The sequence below is a fragment of the Danio rerio genome, chromosome 15, assembly GCF_049306965.1.
Source record: "Danio rerio strain Tuebingen ecotype United States chromosome 15, GRCz12tu, whole genome shotgun sequence".
NCBI lineage: Eukaryota > Metazoa > Chordata > Actinopteri > Cypriniformes > Danionidae > Danio > Danio rerio.
Window position 1 is genome coordinate 19284614 of NC_133190.1, and position 19159 is coordinate 19303772.

The window sequence follows — 19159 nt, forward strand, 5'->3', positions numbered from 1 at the left end:
GACTCACCCAATCTTAAAAGCATCCATAAAGGGCTCTTTACTGGATGAAATGGGGTTGTGGATAGGATGCGAGGGAGTGCGTTTGCGTGTGCATAGGAAGATTTGTCTGCTTGTGTCTCATGAATCACTCCTGCGCACAGGCCTGTGGAGTGGGCGTCAGTGATCACAGTTCACGGTTACGCAAGTCCTCGCAGCGCCTGCCGGAGCTGCTGTCTGCTGTAGCAAACCATCTGCCACTCAGTCTTCTTCAATGGAGCCACTGCCGGTATCTCACCAGCACTCTGTCGTCTTAAAGCAATAGTTCACTCAACTCAGTCATTATTTACTCACTATTACGCTGCTCCAAATCCATTCTGTCTTTTTTCTATTTGTCAAACAATGGTAGAATTTTTTCCCCGCAACTTTTGCCATACAAAGACAGCTCAGAGACCACTCTTGCCCAAAAATTGCCATAAAAGTGGTCTGTGGTCCACCCTCATGTCACTCTAACCTTTAAGACTAAGTTTTCGGAATAACAAATAAAACATTTATACAAAACCTAAGATTCACCAAAAGTTTATATTGTCAATGTGGATTAAGCTCTTTAAATATCATAAATTGCTCAGAAAATTTTATTGAAGCTTATTAAGCATCAACAGGACCCAGAGATGCAATGATAAAAACTCAATCTTATATAAAATGCTCAGCATAAAGAAGTACACTCCATATTAACAATGAATAATTTTATCCATTTCTCATTGAATATACACGCACCGACCACTTTATTAGGTACACCTTACTAGTACCGGGTTGGACCCTCTTTTGGCTACAGACCCGACTTAATGCTTTGTTGCATAAATTCAACACGGTAATATTGTTGGAATAATATGGAAATATTCCTCAGAGATTTTGGTTCATATTGACATGTATAGCATCATGCACTTGCTGCAGACGGCTACACATCCATGATGAGAATCTCATGTTCTACCACATCATAAAGGTGCTTCATTGGATTGACGATCTGGTGACTGTTTAGGGCATTTGAGTACAGTGAACTCATTGTCATGTTCAACAAACTAGTCTGAGATGATTCACGTTTTATGACATGGCACGTTATCCTGCTGGAAGAAGCCATTATAAGAAGGGTAAACTGTGTCACAAATCAATAGACATGGTCAGCAACAATGCTCAGGTAGGCTGTGAAGTTGACACAATGCTCATTTGGTACTAATGAGCGCAAAGTGTGCCAAGAAAATATCCCCCACACCGTTACAAATTCTAACCCTACTATAAGAATGTTGCAGCAGAAGACTCATTAGACCAGGCAACGTTTTTCCAATCTTTTATTGTCCATTTTTGGTGAGCCTGTGCAAATTGTAGCCTTAGTTACTTGCTTTTAGCTGACAGGAGTGGCAGCCGGTGTGGTCTTCTGCTGCTGTAGCCCATCTCCAACGAGGTTGAACGTATTGTGCATTTAGAGAAGCTCTTCGGCATGTAAGGAGTGGTTATTTGAGTTACTGTCACCTTTCTATGAACTCGAACAAGTCTAGCTATTCTCCTCTGCCCTCTGGCATCAACAAGGCACTTGCACCCACAGAACTGCCGCTCACTAGATAATTCCTCTTTTTCCGACCATTCTCAATAAACCCTAGAGATGGTTGTGCGTGGAAATCCCAGTAGATCAGCAGTTTATGAAATACTCATACCATCCTGGCTGGCATCAACAATCATGCCACGTTTAAAGTCACTTAACTCACCTTTCTACCCCATTCTGATGCTCATCTTGAACTGCAGATCGTATTGACCATGTCTACATGCCTAAATGCATTAAACTGCAGCCATATGATTGGCTGATTAGAAATTTGCGTTAATGAGCAACTGAACAGGTGTACCTAATAAAGTGGCCAGTAAGTGTAGGTCATCTATTTTAGTGTATTTGATCAAAACAGATTTATTAAACAGTTATCTTCATTAAAATAACAGTTTGGTCACAGAACATTTTTAGGAATAGAAAGAATACTTCAAATAAAATATTGCAAAAAAAAAAAAGATTTTTTCTTGATTTTTCCTTTTTTTATTTAACTTAAAATATCAATTTGGATGTACTAATTCTTTGACAGTTATCATATTTTATTTTGTTGGATTAGCTCCAGATTGCGCAGTAAATACTAATATTAATTAATTAATGGCTTGTTAAAAAATGCAAAGTAATTTTTAAAAGTGAACCAGCTTAATTTTAACTAAGTATTTTAGGTGTTTTCAGATGGGTAGCACAAACAAAATGAATCACAAGAAAAGCTGGGAACATTTATGTTTATCATATAACATCAAATACGATAAACAGAAGATCATCTGCTTTTAGGTTCTGAGTCATCTGCAATTTTGATACTTTTAGACCCAAGTGCTGCTTTCGATACCGTAGATCACAACATTTTATTGAAACGACTTGAGAGTATTGTTGGGGTTCAGGGCCTTGCCTTACAGTGGTTCTCCTCATATCTAAAGGGAAGATCTTTTTCTGTAAATATTAAATCTTTTACTTCATCACCTAAACCCATTCATTGGAGTGTTCCAGATAGATCTACTCCTGGCCCTTTATTATTTTCTCTTTATATGCTCCCTTTAAACTCAATACTCCGCAAACATAACATAAACTATCACTGCTATACCGATGATCTCCAATTATATTTTCCTATCAAACTGGGAAAAGATTTATCATTACAACACCTTTTCTTATGTCTAACCGACATTAAGACCTGGATGACCAAGAAGTCTATGCAACTAAATGTAAATAAAATTGAAGTGCTCTTATTAGGTTCTGCTGCTACACACGATTCAATTAAAACTTAGCTAGGATTCCTAAACAACAATCTGCACAATCACTCCAAGAATCTTTGAGTTATTCTTGATCCACTTTTGCAGTTTTACAAGCATGTAAATGCAGTTGTGAAGAGCAGCTTTTTTCAACTCAAATTAGTGGCAAAAAGTTCTCTCTCAGTTACAATTAATACAGAATGCAGCCGCCAGATTAATAACAGGAACTAAGAAAAGAGATCATATCTCCCCTGTTCTTGCCTCACAGCATTGGCTTCTTATAAAATTCAGAGTTGTTTTTAAAATCCTTTATTTATTTAACATATAAAGCATTGCACAATTCTGCCCCGGTCTATATTAGTTAATTTTTTAGGCCTTATACAGCTAGTAGATGATTAAGGTCCCATGATCACTTTCTTTTGTCTGACCCTTAATCTCGCTGCAAATCAAAAAGTGATCGAGCTTTCTGTGTTGCAGCCCCAGGGCTCTGGAACAGTCTACCTTAGAATGTCAGGATTTCTTCATTATTGGATCCTGTTAAATCTAACTTAAAGACTTATTTTTACTCTCTTGCCTTTGAGTGACGCATTCATGTTCTTTCTTATTTGTATTTTAGTACTACATATTTATTTCCTTTTCTTATATTTTATAGTAATTCTATAAGTTTTTTTATTGTTATTAAATATCTTATTTTATTGTAAAGCACTTTGGACCAGCTATACAGTTGTGTGAAATTGTGCTCTATAAATAAAGTTTGCCTTGCCTTAGGTAATGTGTGAGTACCAATAAGTTTTGTTCCTACTGAGTTGAGCTCCTGTTCAGCATTTTTGATGCATGTGTGTGATGTATTTGTTTTATAATGCATTTTTAAGTTTTCTATGAACAGGGACTGTTAATAGAGGGATAAATTCTTAAAGGGTTTTGTAAAGTTTTATGACAAGATTATTTTTTTTTTTTTTTATCTGATCTTCTGCCAAAGCTAATGTACTTGGCACTGGATGACAATTAACATCTGTAGTAAGGAAAAGACCTTGAATCATGCTACTATATGTTCCACAGAATGAAATTGATGCATGTGTTTTTTAAAACCCAAGTGAACCGCTTCTGAAAGAGAATAGACTGCAAGTACACAAAGTGAAGCTAGATTTGTTTTTTTACCTTGGCTTTCTTCATGTGATTCATAACATTTCCGAGGTCCTCCATGTCGATGACAGAGCCATGAGACTTTTCATCTTCAGAAGAGGACTCCTCATCGCTGCTGGACTCCATCAGCTCCTCCTGAAAACCAAAACAGAAAATAGCATCTTCTCTCACGGCTTATTCTTTAACATGAGCATATTCAGTGCTCTCAGATGAAATCCTGCAAACTCCCCTGAAGTGAACCAAACACAGATTTCATCCATCAGGACTTAGTTTGATCAAAAGTGAGATGTTATATTACATTGCTTAAAAACTTCACAATCACAACGTGTACTCGATGTGTTGGTTTATTGGCATATAAACCAATGATATTCTTTGAAATTCAGTTCTCTGGATATAACTCTAGTGCAAAAAACTGCAAGCCAGATTGCTACTCTTGAAAATGAGACTAAATATTGCTTAAAATGTCAAAGACACAAATAAGATGGTCCTTTTACGTTAAGCTCTTTGTGAATGTAAATGGCAATAGATCAAAGATTAAAAATGATCCCAGAACGAAAAAGCCGATTGCATGTAACAAGTCCTCAGTAATTCTTGCTCTACTTTTTAATTTTAAAACCTATATCGGTGTAGTAATAAATCTGCATAATGCAGCTGTACAGGGGCCTAAAAGATTTAAGCTTATGTCATGTTTGGGAAACATTTGAGTGTCTTGTTGGATGAGGGCTCATGACAGTAAAAACCAACGCCTTCCTTACTGTTCATATCACTGTCATATCACTAGTGCAGAGGAAAATCCAGAGCACTATTTCAGATATATAGTAATAAGCATTCGGTTTTCGACATACTGCATGCTGTAAGCCAATGGTGTCCAAACTCGCCCCCGGAGGGCCAGTGCCCTGCTGAATTCAACTCCAACTTGCTTTAACACACCTGCCAGGAAGTTTCTAGTATATCTAGTATCTTAGGATTGGAGCAAACTCCACAGGACACCAGGCTGTTTCTCAGTAGGTGTTCTTTAGCGATCTTGCATCCTTGTGTAATGTTATCATCAACCACCAAAGTTCAGTTGTAAAATTCAAGACCGCAAGAACGAAGGATGCAAGAAAGTTCTCAGATCTGTTCGTGAAATTGAAGATACATCAATGCAGACTTGAGCACCGAACTTGCTCTAGAAGTCCCAAAAGTCTAAATAAAGGAGGTGGAATAAGCAGCTTTTTATAAATGTTTATTAATAAAGTTCAGAGATGTAACTTATTTATCTCAGGAGTTTCCCTAAATGAGACCGTAAACGTATACGTTACCATGAAAATCTTAATAAAGGCATATATACTTTAAGGTGTTTATTTGCTGGAATTGGTATTAAAATCTGTTTTAAAAATGCGTGATGGTCACGTGATCATCAAGAAGAACGCAGCATCTAATTTTTCACAGTAAGCCTTCTCTGTTCTTGCGGTCCCCCAACTTCCTTTTCCCAAGGTGACCTGGCAAGACCAGTCTTTACAAGAACGCAAGTTCGTTCTCTGGGTTCTAGGAATTGAGAAGCAGCCTGGCTGTGTCCGAAACCGCATACTTCCATACTATACAGTACACTAATATCAGAATGCGAGCTGAGTAGTATATCCGAATTCATAGAATTTGAGAATCAGTATGCGGGAAGTACTCGGATGACTTACTACTTCCAGCGAGATTCTGAAGTGGTATCCCATGCACGCTGCGCTATCCCATGATGCCCAGCAAGAGAATTCATGAATGGGAGTGAAGTGATGCAACAAACGCAGATAGGTCACGTGATCATGACAAAATGGCGAATGTAGTACCTCCAAATTCCATTCAAACTTTCCACATTCATACTGTATAGACCGTACTTTTCTAACGGCCGAGTAGTACGTTTAAATTCAAATGCAGTACCTACTGAGTAGTAGGCGGTTTCGGATGCAGCCCCTGGCTCTCCAGGACTGAGTTTGGACACGCCTGCTGTAAGCAGTAGACCAATCACAACAGATTTGGCCATTTAACCCATCAGAAAAGGAAAGCCTCACAGAAAGGTGGGGTTTAGAGAGAGTAAATATTTGAAAGAACCATTTCAGACACTTATAGAGCTGATGCTGCAGTGTATACTAGGAGCAAATGAAAGTGTTATAACACTGGATGGATGTAGACCCACTGCAGGAGACTTTTAAATAGCATAATAAGAGCACTTTAGATACATATTTTTCTGTCTATACTTGTCTGTCTAAAGTAAAGCATGACCAAATATAATTTGTGAATAGATAGTATAACATTAGAACTCCTGACAGTTGTATAAGACACTTAAAAATAAATTACTTCTGTTTGGATATTAAAATGCAATTTTTATACAAACATGCATGATGGAGATTTGTGACCAAGTTAGGTATTAACAGCCAGTTAGGTCGTCATTTGCCTTTCTAGTTAGTGAAAAGTGGGAAAGTTTTGATTTTATGTGCGTTTAAGGTTATTTAACATGATGATTAAAGGAATTAAAGAATTTAAAGAGATTGTATAACCAAACAGGAATATTTATTAATTTACTCACTCTCAAGTGGTTCCAAACTTTTGAGTTTTACATTTCTGTTGAGCAGAAAAGATGATATTTTTTTTTGAAGAACATAAAAAGCAGATGCCATTGACTTTAATTGAAGAAAAGACAATAAAAGTCAATAGACACCAGCTTCCAGCATTCTTCAAAATGTCTGTATGTACTGTATATACAGTGCTCAACATTATTAAGCACACCCAAAATGATCATTTTTATCCATTTCTTAGTGAATATATGTCATATATTTTGGTGCATTTGAACAAAAGAGATTTTTTAAACAAATATATTTATAAAATAATATTTTAGTCACTGAACATCTTAAGAAATAGTAAGCTTCTGCATTAAAATTCATGCAAAATTTAGGGGGGGATACAAAATACAACATTGTATACATTTTTTGTTTCTCTTCAATTTTGCTCTTTTCTATTTAACTTTTTTCCTTAACATAAATTTGGGTGTACTCATTTCAGACCGTTATAAAAAGTTATTTGTTTGATTAGCTCCAGATTTTTATTTTTGTATTGTTCAACAGTAGAAAGAAACTCAAACATGTCTGAAACAAGTGGAGAGTAAGTAAATGGCAGAAATCTATTTTTTAGAGTACTATCTCTTTAACAACAGCAATGTTTCCTAAAAAAAATTCTGAGTAAAAGATAGGGGCAGAACATCTAAGAGAATAAAACATCCTCTAAAGTCTGTAATGTCACTCCTGCTGTTCAGATCCCATTGACATGAGTGCACCACAGACTGCAGGGGAACGAGCTGCACTTTAGGTGTGCAGTGCTAAAACTGTTTCCATGACTACATGTGTTTCAAAAGACATCAGAGAGCAGGACTGTCTTGCCTCAGAGTTGTTCTTCTCAGCGAGCGAGTGATTGTCCTCTGCCTCCTCCTTATGTTTCTTCTTATTCTTGCAGCTGGCCTTCTTGCAGTTTCCAGAGCAGGCTTTCTTCTCACCCTTGGCCAGGGCCTGCAGTCGGTTCAAGAATTTCCCTTTCCAGGCCTGGAAGTCAGCCTGCACGCTGCCATGACGGCTCTTCACCACATTACAGTCGCCTTCTCCTCTGGTCATGATCCGAGCGGCGCTCAGCATCCACAGCCACTTATCTATGCTCTTACTGACCTGAATACAGAAGTGATTTAACGGGCAACTCATGCAATTGAATAGAATAAAAAAATAATAATAATAATAAGTCTCACTGTGTTGTAATGGCCGACATAAACCGAGTTTCCAAGACCAAAAACAGCATATCTCATTCCCTTCAGGTAGGTTTTCCCATATCGGAAGTCAGTGGATGCTTCCTGGAGCCATTTGCAGAACCATTCAGCGCTCTCGGTGGGCTGTCCATCAGTGTATGTGGCCACCAGAAACACACAGATTATCTTGCTTGTGCACTAGAGAAGGAAAATATGAGACGATGAAAAAATTTTTAATATCATGGTAGCAGCGCTCAAACGAGAGTTAACCCTGCAAAAAATTGTCAGGTCTTATTTCCACAAAAAAAGTTTAAGAAACTCTTATGCCTAGTTCAGACTGCGTAATTTTAGCCCCGATTTTGGCTCGCCGACAGGTTTTGAGAAATCGCCGACAAATGCCTGAAATCACAGGCAAATCGGTGCTCATGCACGTGAGTGACAATCACACAGTATGAACTATCAAAGACGCGATCTGAGAGTCGCCGATGCCTGTGAGATATTTGGCATGCTAAATATCTGGAGCTGTCAGCGATTCAAATCATGCCGTGTGAAATGAGTTTTGACTGAAAATAACATCGGCGATCACCTACAGCCATTGAGAGAGCTGCATTCACTTGTGTGTGCGTGTGTGTATACTAGCTGCAGGCCAGCGGGAGGCTGGGGGAGAAGTTAAAAGCGCTCTTTTTCGGTTTATTTGGACCCATGAAATGGAGGAAAAACTAGTGGAGGATTGACAGGACTTAGGAGCAATCGTGTCTGTTTGACATTTCATACAGAAAGAAATTAGATTATCAACTATGAGGAGAAATGTCTTATTCCCTTTAAACCCAGGTGAGCAAATATGTACATTTTCTACCCCATTAAAGTCTTATGTAGTTAATAACAAAAGATATACTACGTGTTTTTGGCTGTGAGAAGTAGTTTGGACTAAGTTTTCTGCGATTTTTCCAATAGTAAAGTCATGCAATGTGAAAGTCCCTGTCGCGGATTCATCTTGCAGTGTAAACAAAGCAGCGATGAAACGCTAGCCCAGATAGTCATGCAGTGTGAAAACATCTGTGACACGACTACTTTGAAAATCATGCAGTCTGAACTCGGCATTAAGCAATCAGACTGTTTTTGTGATTGTAGATTTTATTTATATATATTAATGGTGTAGTATGCAAGTTTGACATCCAGTGGTCGAACTAGGTATTGCACTCCTGGATCAAAACAAACGCAAGCGCAGGTTGCCAGATTGAGGACAAACAGAAGCGAATCTGACTATTGAGCCCTACTGTGTTCTATATGAAAGCAACGACACACAATAGAAGGAATATTCTTTCTTTTAAGAGGAGTTTTTGTCCTAACCAACACCTCAAATTGATTAGAAATTGCTTCTATTTCTTGTACCTGAACAACAGAAAACTGACAATGATTACCTCAGGTACACTTCATGTGCTTTATTTGGTGTTAAATGTTAATAATGTGAGGTTGAATGCCATTTTACATGACGTTTATTGCCACACTACTGAAAGCAACAGCAGCATGGTTTACCTCAGATCTTGAAAATAAAATCTTTAGAACTGTGACTCAAACAACACAATGATTCAGCATGTTCATTTAATAATGTTAAAGTTTAATCATGTTAAAGGTTTAATATGTATTAATCAGAGTATAAACCCTACCAGTGCATATTCTGTGCTTCTGAACAGCTGTACTTTAGTTTCTGTTGTGTTTCATTTGGTGCAAACAGGCAAATTGCTTATCAGGACAAATCTCGTCACGTAGCCTGTTGTTAGGACACTGGGTTACAATGTAACCTCCTCACTTAATGTTTACAGATGTAATATTTATATTTTTTGCTAATTAATAGCCTCTTGTGGAACTCTAAATCTGCCTTTAATATCCAATGCTTCTACTTTACACTAGAGGCAGTATTTCGGTGACGGCACATGCTTGGAAAGCCTTTCTGTCTGAATTAATGAAATACGTGGTTTTCCACCAAGGCAACCCAGGGTGCTGAAATATAATTGACTAAAGTGGCATTGGGCAGGTAAAAAGAACAAAAACAAAGACAGTAACTCACATTTTCAAAGCAGAATATCTGACTTTTGCATTGTTTTTCAGATAAACAAGAATGTTCACTTAGCATGTTTACTAAATATCTGCAAATATTGTATGGTATTTTTATGCTTTAGAACAGTCAATAAAGTTAATAAAGCAGCACTTTTTTGGTATGTGATTACAGTTATAATCATGTCTTTTATATTTTTGAAATGGGCTGAATACAGAATATATATTTTAGTTATTTTAAATCTTATAAAATAAATAATTTTAGAATAAACTTAAAACAAGTTATGATTTAAATCCATGACTTATCCTGACAGATTTTGTGATGAATCCAATCAGTTGTTGATGTTTAAAACACAGCAAATGGTATATAAAGTGGGCTATTACTACAGTTTGCAAAAAAAACGTGAAATAAGTAACTTAAATTGAAATAAAACATAAAAATGTATTTTACTTCAGCCAGATGACAAGGCATTAGGCATGGGTCGATCACCAAAGTCGAGGTTTATCGTGGTTTGGAAAAGTCAAGGTTTTAAAATATTTTCTGTTATACCATACCTACTGTATATGTAAGGTTTTTTTACGTGTTTTACGACAACTTTATTTAGTTTTTTAGGGCAACAGCATCTCCAGCAGACCCTCCACATCAAAAACTACTGATCACCTATGCACCAACATCCAAGCAATACTTTGGACCTGAACTGTACAGTGGCTTACTGCATATCTTAAGATGTCTTTTCTAGTTGTAAAGAAAGCTGTGTTCTTGAAACTAACGAAGACATAAGTCAATGATTTAATTAGACTGACATGTTTACTTTTCCAATATATTTTTAATGTTTCTTAAAAGAAAATATACAGTGTTCACTGGGGGGGAAAGTTGTTTTTTATCCGGACACTTAAAAAGAACAAATGAAACCGTGTGATTTCTCTCCAAGGTTGTCATACCATCAGAATCTTATACCTGCTAGTGTCTACAAGGTATTTTCCATATTTCAGCTGGATATAATTGAAATTATACTGAGATATTTAAAAATATATAATGTATTCAAAACTTACAAAATAAAGGGGAAGTTAAAAAATTAAACTTAAAAATGTAAAAACTAAATATAATAAGAATAAAAACACATTCTACATATCTGTAAAAGTTATAATAGTATATCAGTACTTAACATATAACTCAACATTTGAGTAAAATGTCTAAAGTGTTTTTTGTTTTTTTTTTGTACTATGTCAAGGTAATATAGACTCAAATATCAGCTTGCAATATTGAAAAAAAGGTGATAACGGTCAGAAATATGGAGCCTATTGGCATTTAAAGTAGAGGACACAACAAGCTTGCTAGACGACCTGTGAAAATTGAGGAAGGTGTGAAGTCATTGGAGCATACCAATTTGGTTAGAATTGATTTTCTTTAAGATTATTTGATTGAAAAAAAGTAAAAATGTTATCAAATTGACAATCCACATGTCAGGGAAGAGTGTTTTTAGTGTTTTTAGAACTGAGTGTCAGTGTAGTTACTGTATTCTGTCTTTTTCAGGCAAATGTGGCATTAAAAAAATGTCCGAAGGTGAAAAATTCTATTACTTTACTCTGTAATACATTGTACAGAATCCTTATGATTAACTGCCAGCCAAAAGATCTATAATTCCTGTAACTGTTAATTGGTAATTAAAAGATTTGAAAGTGCTCATAATTCTTATAATTTCTTAACTCCTTATCAGATATTTTTAAGCATGACACAACCTGAAGTTCAATTAATCCATTCCTATGCCTAAGCTACTGCAGCACAAAACGTATAAGGAAAAATGCAGTCACCATCTCTGAAATGCAGTAATGAAGCCCAAAGCACATTTTAAGCACAGAAATAGCACAATTGAACACATTTACTCACCTCCTCTGCCAATCTGTCTTCCGGGTCAAAATCTTTCATATCAATAACCTCACACTGGATCCCCTGAGCAATAACGTCTTCAGCAAGTTCTTTTGCAAACCCCTAAAATCAAAAATGTTAAAAATTTACAAGGGTCAAAGACAAAACAGGGTTTTGAAAAACATATTTAATTATCAAAATGTGTCCTGTTTAAATACTTCTTTCTTTTAAAGTGTTTAGATAAGCATGCCTTTTGCTAAATGGCAATGGAAAATATTTTCCCAAAAGTTACTTAAACGTTTGTTTACTAAAAATTTTGTTTAGGGTTGCTGTTGTGCTAGGGGACAAAATGTAGTCTGCACAGTAGGGAAGCATGATATTGGAGAAAATAAAATCAGTTAATGGCAACATTACCATATATATGGTGATATGAAATATTTAACAAGATGAATTATGAACTATTTGTGAAGAACTTATTATTTCAGAATGGTTGGGCTGATTTTGTAGTGGAATGCATCTGCACAAATTATTATAAAATAAATACATTTAACTAGCTAGATAAAAAAGAGAAAGATACAAATGAGAAAAAATGTTGCTTTATGTTTTTCTGTTAAGTTTTACAGCAGTCGGACAGAAATATTGAAAAATCAAATGTAAATGACACTTCGAAGTGTCACTATATTTATAAAATGTAATTCACCTTTGTCAAAGCTACAAAAGTTATTGTTTCTTGTGCCATAATGCTTTAAACTCACATATGTTTGATATGTTTAACAGAAAAAAAAAACTGTAATTCCAGAATAGTCAACCTTTGTAATTAATCAACAATCCGCTTGTTAAATGTGACATCATATGAAGCGGCTTTAGGGTCCAAGCACTCTTATCAAACTGTACGTGGATTCTGAAACAATATATTGTGCAGCTCTACTGCACAGTAAAATCATGTAAATGTAGAGTCCTCATAAAACACTAAATCCCATTGTGTGTTTGTGTATTCAAACCTTTGCTGTTCCTGTCTGTGATCCATAAAAGACTTTGACCCCAGAAACATGGATGACTTTTTTAGCTCCAGAAGCTGGTTCCTGCTTCTTCACAGATTTACTTGCCGGAGGACTTACAGGATGGACCATTTTTTTCTATTAAAGAAAAATACTATCAATTAGAGAATTTACCTTCAACTAAAAGGCAAAATCTAACCAATACATTAGTTCAACCTAAAACAGGTGACTTTTTTTCTTCAGTAGAACATAAAACAAAATATTTTACAAAATTGTGGTTCTTTGTGATTCATTCAATGCAAGTCAACTGCTATTAGCACAGCGAGAGTCAAAAGCAAATCAAATAAGAAATACTGCAATTGTGCAATAAATATTATTACATTTACAGAGGCTGTGGTGTCTGGAGTGAGACATATACAGTGTCATAAAAACACATGCAAGTTGAAAAGTCAAGGTTTTAAGGCGGCCAAAATTTTCTGCTATACTGTTCCTATGGTATATGTAGAATACTTTATGTTTGTTTGTTTGTTTGTTTGTTTGTTTGTTTGTTTTTGAGGACAGCTATATCTCCAGCAGAAAAGATATCAAAAGATGGTGTGTTCAATTGTAAAGAAAACTGTGTTTGTGAAACTAATAAGTAGAGGTGTGAACCTATACTGGTCTCACGGTTCAGTTCGGTTACGATTATCATGCTATCGATTCGGTTCAATTCGATATCTCTGTGCATTGACGATGCTTTTCATATACAGTGTTATATATTGGGGGGAGGCTATAACATGCTGTCTGTATAAGCACACAGACACAGCACCACACTGTCTCTCATTCACACACATACACAAACATAGACAGCACCAAACATACACACACACACCAACACACACACACTTAAGCGATGAGCAGAGCGGAACAAAAAAAAAAAAAACGAAGAAAACTTCGCAAAACAAAACACATATTGCGAGGGCTTAAAAGGGGCAGTGGTCGTAATGTCGAGCGAAAAAATAAATAAAAAGACGGCTGTGAAACATAACCAGCTTTGTCTTTTTGTAGGAAACACACTTTAGATCTTTTTAGGGTAGAGGTTTTTGAGTTATTGCCGCTATAACTGAATGTGTCAGGAATATCGAAAACAAAACCAACTTAACCGCGCTCATTTCTGGTGCCCTCCTGGATGTACAGCGCCCTTAGCATTTTCCTATATTGCCTATGCCACGGGCAGGTGTTACACCATATTCTGTGACCATTGAAATCTGTGACCACAGATTTCGATGGTCACAGAATATGGTGTAATACTGGCGTTCACCCCCCTCGCGACAAAGCGCATAGGAGATAAATGACGTCAGTACATAATAACCGGCTATGATTATTACTGAACCGATACCGAATTGTCCGCGTCTGCATCGCGGTGCACCGAAAAAACAATTAATTTTGACACCCCTACTAATAAAACTGCAAAAGTCAATTATTTTAAGGTGCAGAAGGCGATTGTCTTCAGAAACATTTTTGTTGTGCTGGTTGAAATCTCTTCACAGTCCAATAGTAATGATTAAAGTAAATTATCTAAATGTGCTTATATGTATTTTTATATTCTGTGTGAGACATAAGACTAAAAATTGTTCATCCAATGAAATTTTGTCAGGCAGATAATTCTGATAAGTAGCTCAAACTGTCTGTCAACAAATGTAGATTTGTACATCTGCACACCCGTTCACGCAGACAGATGTGGCATTTTCGTGTGCACACGCGCTGCGTTCATGTGCACATTAGAGAGTGACAGTGGTAAAAACAAATGCTAAATCAAAACTTTTTTAAATCCTAAATTAATGTTGGAGTTACTTTTGCATGCTGGAGGAAGGTTGACACCACGGCTAAAGTATTTATTTGAGACAAGTAATGTTCTGTAATAAAACTATTTTCAGTCATGAAAAGCTGATGTAGATTGTGTTGTTATGAATGGGTTATATGTACAGAAGTGTTGTTCAGCCACTGAAACCTTCCGGCGAAAGCTTGATGAGACTAATTTCAGTTTCATAAGGGACATTTTACAGCATCGATAATGTAAATTTTTGTTTAGTCTAACAACAAAACAGAAGTAAATAGTGGTATTCCTCCTAGCCTGCTTTACAGAGGTAAAGGTGGTTTTATATTCACATTATTTAGTTTTTGAACAATAACAACCTGTGATGCACTCCCTATATTGTTTATCATGGTACTACATGCAACATCCCCTACATGTATAGCACATACAGTTGAAGTCAGAATTATTAGCCCCCCTTTGAATCTTTTTTTTTTTTTTTTTTCATTTTTTAAATATTTCCCAAATGATGTTTAACAGAACAAGGAAATTTAACAGTATTTTATTGTAGTTTGAAATTATTTACCAAAAGGTGGCTGACTTGCTAAACTGACGGCAAATTGAGCAAAACATCAGTTAATTCTTTTTGTTGTGTTGTTCCTGTGTAAATGTCTGCTTCCAAGTAGGGCTGCTTGATTACGGGAAAAATCACAATCACAGTTATTTTGGTCATAACTGTAATCACGATTATCCAAAACGATTATCAGTTGAAGTCGAATTTGATGTTGCCGTCAATTCACTGTACTGGTTGTTACAAGGTTACGGGGAAAAATAGCATGCTCAAAACATCAAACCAGATAAGAGAAACTGAAAAGCAATATGGTGTTTACGACATCACAGAGAAGATACATTTAAAGACTTATGCTGTGTTCACACCAGTCGCGGATGAAGTGTCAAGAGCCAGTGATTTACATGTTAAGTCAATGCAAACGCGCGAATAGACATCCTGCGGCATGATTGATGCAAATAAGAAGTCAGTTAGAAACACCGCTGAAAGCCTCCATCATCCAGGTTAAGTTTCTGGAGGAGTTTATGAGACATCGCCTTAAACTTATCTACGCTGTTTTTCAGCCTTCATAAAGCACATAAACACTGTTATTTTCTTAATAATATCCATGTTAGCCATTTAGCAACGAAGCTAGAGTCACCGGGCAGACAGAAGCCCTGCCCATCACATGAATCGACGTCTATTCTGAAGTGAATTTGACACGTGAATGATGCAGGGTTTGACGCGCGCATGAAGCAGGGTTTGACGCGCGCATGAAGCAGGGTTTTACGCGCGCATGATGGAGGGTTTGAGGCGCGCATGAAGCAGGGTTTGACGAGCGCATGAAGCAGGGTTTGACGAGCGCATGAAGCAGGGTTTGACGAGCGCATGAAGCAGGGTTTGACGCGCGCATGAAGCAGGGTTTGACGCGCGCATGAAGCAGGGTTTGACGAGCGCATGAAGCAGGGTTTGACGCGCGCATGAAGCAGGGTTTGACACGCGCATGAAGCAGGGTTTGACGAGCGCATGAAGCAGGGTTTGACGCGCGCATGAAGCAGGGTTTGACGCGCGCATGAAGCAGGGTTTGACGCGCGCATGAAGCAGGGTTTGACGCGCGCATGAAGCAGGGTTTGACGCGCGAATGAAGCAGCGTTTGACGCGCGCATGATGGAGGGTTTGAGGCGCGCATGATGGAGGGTTTGAGGCGCGCATGAAGCAGGGTTTGACGAGCGCATGAAGCAGGGTTTGACGCGCGCATGAAGCAGGGTTTGACGCGCGCATGAAGCAGGGTTTGACGAGCGCATGAAGCAGGGTTTGACGCGCGCATGAAGCAGGGTTTGACGCGCGCATGAAGCAGGGTTTGACGCGCGCATGAAGCAGGGTTTGACGCGCATGAAGCAGGGTTTGACGAGCGCATGAAGCAGGGTTTGACGCGCGCATGAAGCAGGGTTTGACGCGCGCATGAAGCAGGGTTTGACGAGCGCATGAAGCAGGGTTTGACGCGCGCATGAAGCAGGGTTTGAAGAGCGCATGAAGCAGGGTTTGACGCGCGCATGAAGCAGGGTTTGACACGCGCATGAAGCAGGGTTTGACGAGCGCATGAAGCAGGGTTTATAGATAAAGGTTAATAACTCTGCATACAACGCTTTATTTTGCTGGAGTTTACGGTCATTTCACTTTACTTCAGGGTGCATTAATGCCACGGGTCTACTGGAGAAATTCATAAATATTCCTAGCAAATCTAATAAATATTGGAGACATACTCATTACATAAACACACTAAATCGCACTTCAGCAGCATTTATTTGAGAGCGCACAAGAAGATCTGCACTTGAGCAGCGTATATTTGAGCAAGAAGTTTTGTGCAAGAAAAAACAAGTTTTGTTTTCTCTGTGAACAGAGAAAATCGGCATGCAAGCAAAAAGATGCATGCTCTTATTACATAAATGTGATCCTGAGTTGTAATACAGCGCTCACAACATTCGTCAATCAAATAACAACCAATAGGTAATTGGTTGATTTGTGTAAAAAAAATCCGAGAAGAAACACTGGATAAGCATCTGGGCAGATCACCTACTGCACCTTTAATTAGACTGACATGTTTACTGTTTCAAAATATTTTAAATGTCTCTTAAAATGAAATATGTGTTCAAAGGAGAAAAAAAGGTTTTGGTTTTTTTACCCAGGCATTTAAAAAAGAATAGATTTTAGTTCAGTAATCACAATACCGTAAAGCACAATACTGTATTATTGATCAAAATAGTGCTAGTGCTGGATGATGAAACTATAAACAGTTGTAAACAAAGTGTCTGCTCATGTGGCAACACGTGTCAGTAACAGGAAGCTTGTGCAGTGTCATGACTGTTTCAGAGGCTAACATTAACAATGCTGAAAATAATTTTCCGTTTCTTGCACATACATGTTACGTCAGTTTACATGATAAGTCCCCAATGTAACCTCTGGACTTGTAACCTTATTCCCACTTAATGTTACCTTTTTGAAAAGCATGTTCACAGTAAACCAGACTCCAATGAGAACAGCAGCAGTCGAGTACACATATAACCTGTTCTGCCACAGAACCTGCAGGTAACCCTCAGTGTAATCCCTCACATCGTTCAAAACACCTGTGAATACATAGTAAACAGTTTACAAAGAGCTCACAACATTTACCTGTAGGCTAAGAGATGTAAATAAACAATACCTGACAATAATTATTGATGGAAAAGACACTCGATAATGAGGAATTGCTGTCTCAAACCTATCTGGCATTTTTGTAAAACCTGAAACATGGTGCGTTTGTTGTCCAAGACTGCAGTTTAGGTAGATTGCTTAGAATGTTTTAAAGAGAGTTCGGCTGCAGGACTCTTATAAATATAAAGGTAAAGTTGGTTTTATATTCACATGCTCTGACTTATTATTTCACAGAAGTATTCTTGGCAAATTCGACACAGTAAAATCATATTAGCAGCCAATGACTATCAGCGTAGGCTTCAACATTGTTCACACTCAAATAAATAGCGCTAATGTTGTTTTGAAGTCATATTTACATATGATTTGCGATCGAATATTCAAAGTATCATGGTAAACAACATATAAGCGTGTGACAAGTTGTCACTAAACGAATGTGCGAATATAAAACCAACCTCATTATCTCTGACTTATTATTTCACAGAAGTATTCTTGGCAAATTCGACACAGTAAAATCATATTATGACTATCAGCGTAGGCTACAACATGTTCACAGTCAAATAAATAGTGCAAATGTTGTTTTGAAGTTATACTTCATGCTATTTCTGAACGAATATTTAAAGTAACGTACCATAGCAACTAATATAGTGAGCGTGTCACAAGTTGTTACTGGAATGTACGAATATAAAACCGGCGTGTCAATCATTATTGCCGCGTTTTCGTAAAACCTGAAACTCGGAATGTGCGTGTGTTGTCCAAAAATGCAGTCTAGGTAGGGAGCCAAGTAAGTTAGATTTTGAGACAGAGCCCGACCGCAGGATTATTATAATGCAGCAAAATGTGCTCGTGGACACAATTTTGAGCATAACAACGCTGTCTGCTATGATAAGTTATTTAATGTAATATATTGTATGCTGTTATCAGCCACGCTTAGCAAAATAAAAACCTAACGTTACCTGACATCTCAGCGCCGACTGCAGAACACACCAAACCCGACAACACCGATAAAAACAGCATCTCATGTACTCTCTCCATCAACACAGTCTAGTAAATAAATGTTTTACAATAACCAGACAAAGATTTAACTTCATACGTCTCAGATATAAATAACGGGCTAACTTTACGGCTGCATGTCGCAGGACGCCGCCATATTGTTATGACAGGAATTCTGGGAAATTAGGTCATCTCAGGTCATTAAGCTCCACGTGAGTCTTCGAGTGTTCTCTGCTTGAATTCTTATTCATAAAAATAATTAATGTCGGTGCGAAGAAGGCGAGAAGGTTGTACCTTTAGTCAAACATGGCCCCAAAGGTTCTTTAGATTCGTTTATTTTTGACAACACAAACCTTTAGAACTCCTCTCAGTTCTGCGTCAAACAAAGATACTCGCGTGGTTATTAATAGTTCTCTGATCGTTTTACCTGCTTGCATAGGTTTTCAGAATAATATATTTGGTGACATATATTGAGATCAGGTTTGGCTTCTTCGGAAAAAAATATATTTTTATCTAATAAACTGTCTCA

General features: G+C 37.4%; 1 protein-coding gene across 4 annotated transcripts in view; it reads right to left on the reverse strand.

The window, feature by feature from the left end:
* The window catches only part of tyw1 (tRNA-yW synthesizing protein 1 homolog (S. cerevisiae)), a 134123-nt gene extending 115316 nt beyond the window's left edge, over window positions 1-18807 (reverse strand). For all 4 annotated transcript variants that reach the window (XR_012390533.1, XR_012390534.1, XM_073923137.1 and 1 more), the window contains exons 1-7: window positions 18594-18807; window positions 17443-17573; window positions 12614-12748; window positions 11634-11735; window positions 7694-7888; window positions 7338-7616; window positions 3952-4071 (exon numbers count right to left, since the gene is read on the reverse strand). Coding sequence is in view for 2 of the 4 variants with exons in the window: in XM_073923137.1 (XP_073779238.1) it covers window positions 3952-4071; window positions 7338-7616; window positions 7694-7888; window positions 11634-11735; window positions 12614-12748; window positions 17443-17573; window positions 18594-18672 (1041 nt within the window). In the remaining 2 variants the exon portion in view is untranslated. The remainder of the gene's footprint in view (window positions 1-3951; window positions 4072-7337; window positions 7617-7693; window positions 7889-11633; window positions 11736-12613; window positions 12749-17442; window positions 17574-18593) is intronic.
* Window positions 18808-19159: the final 352 nt, after the last annotated feature.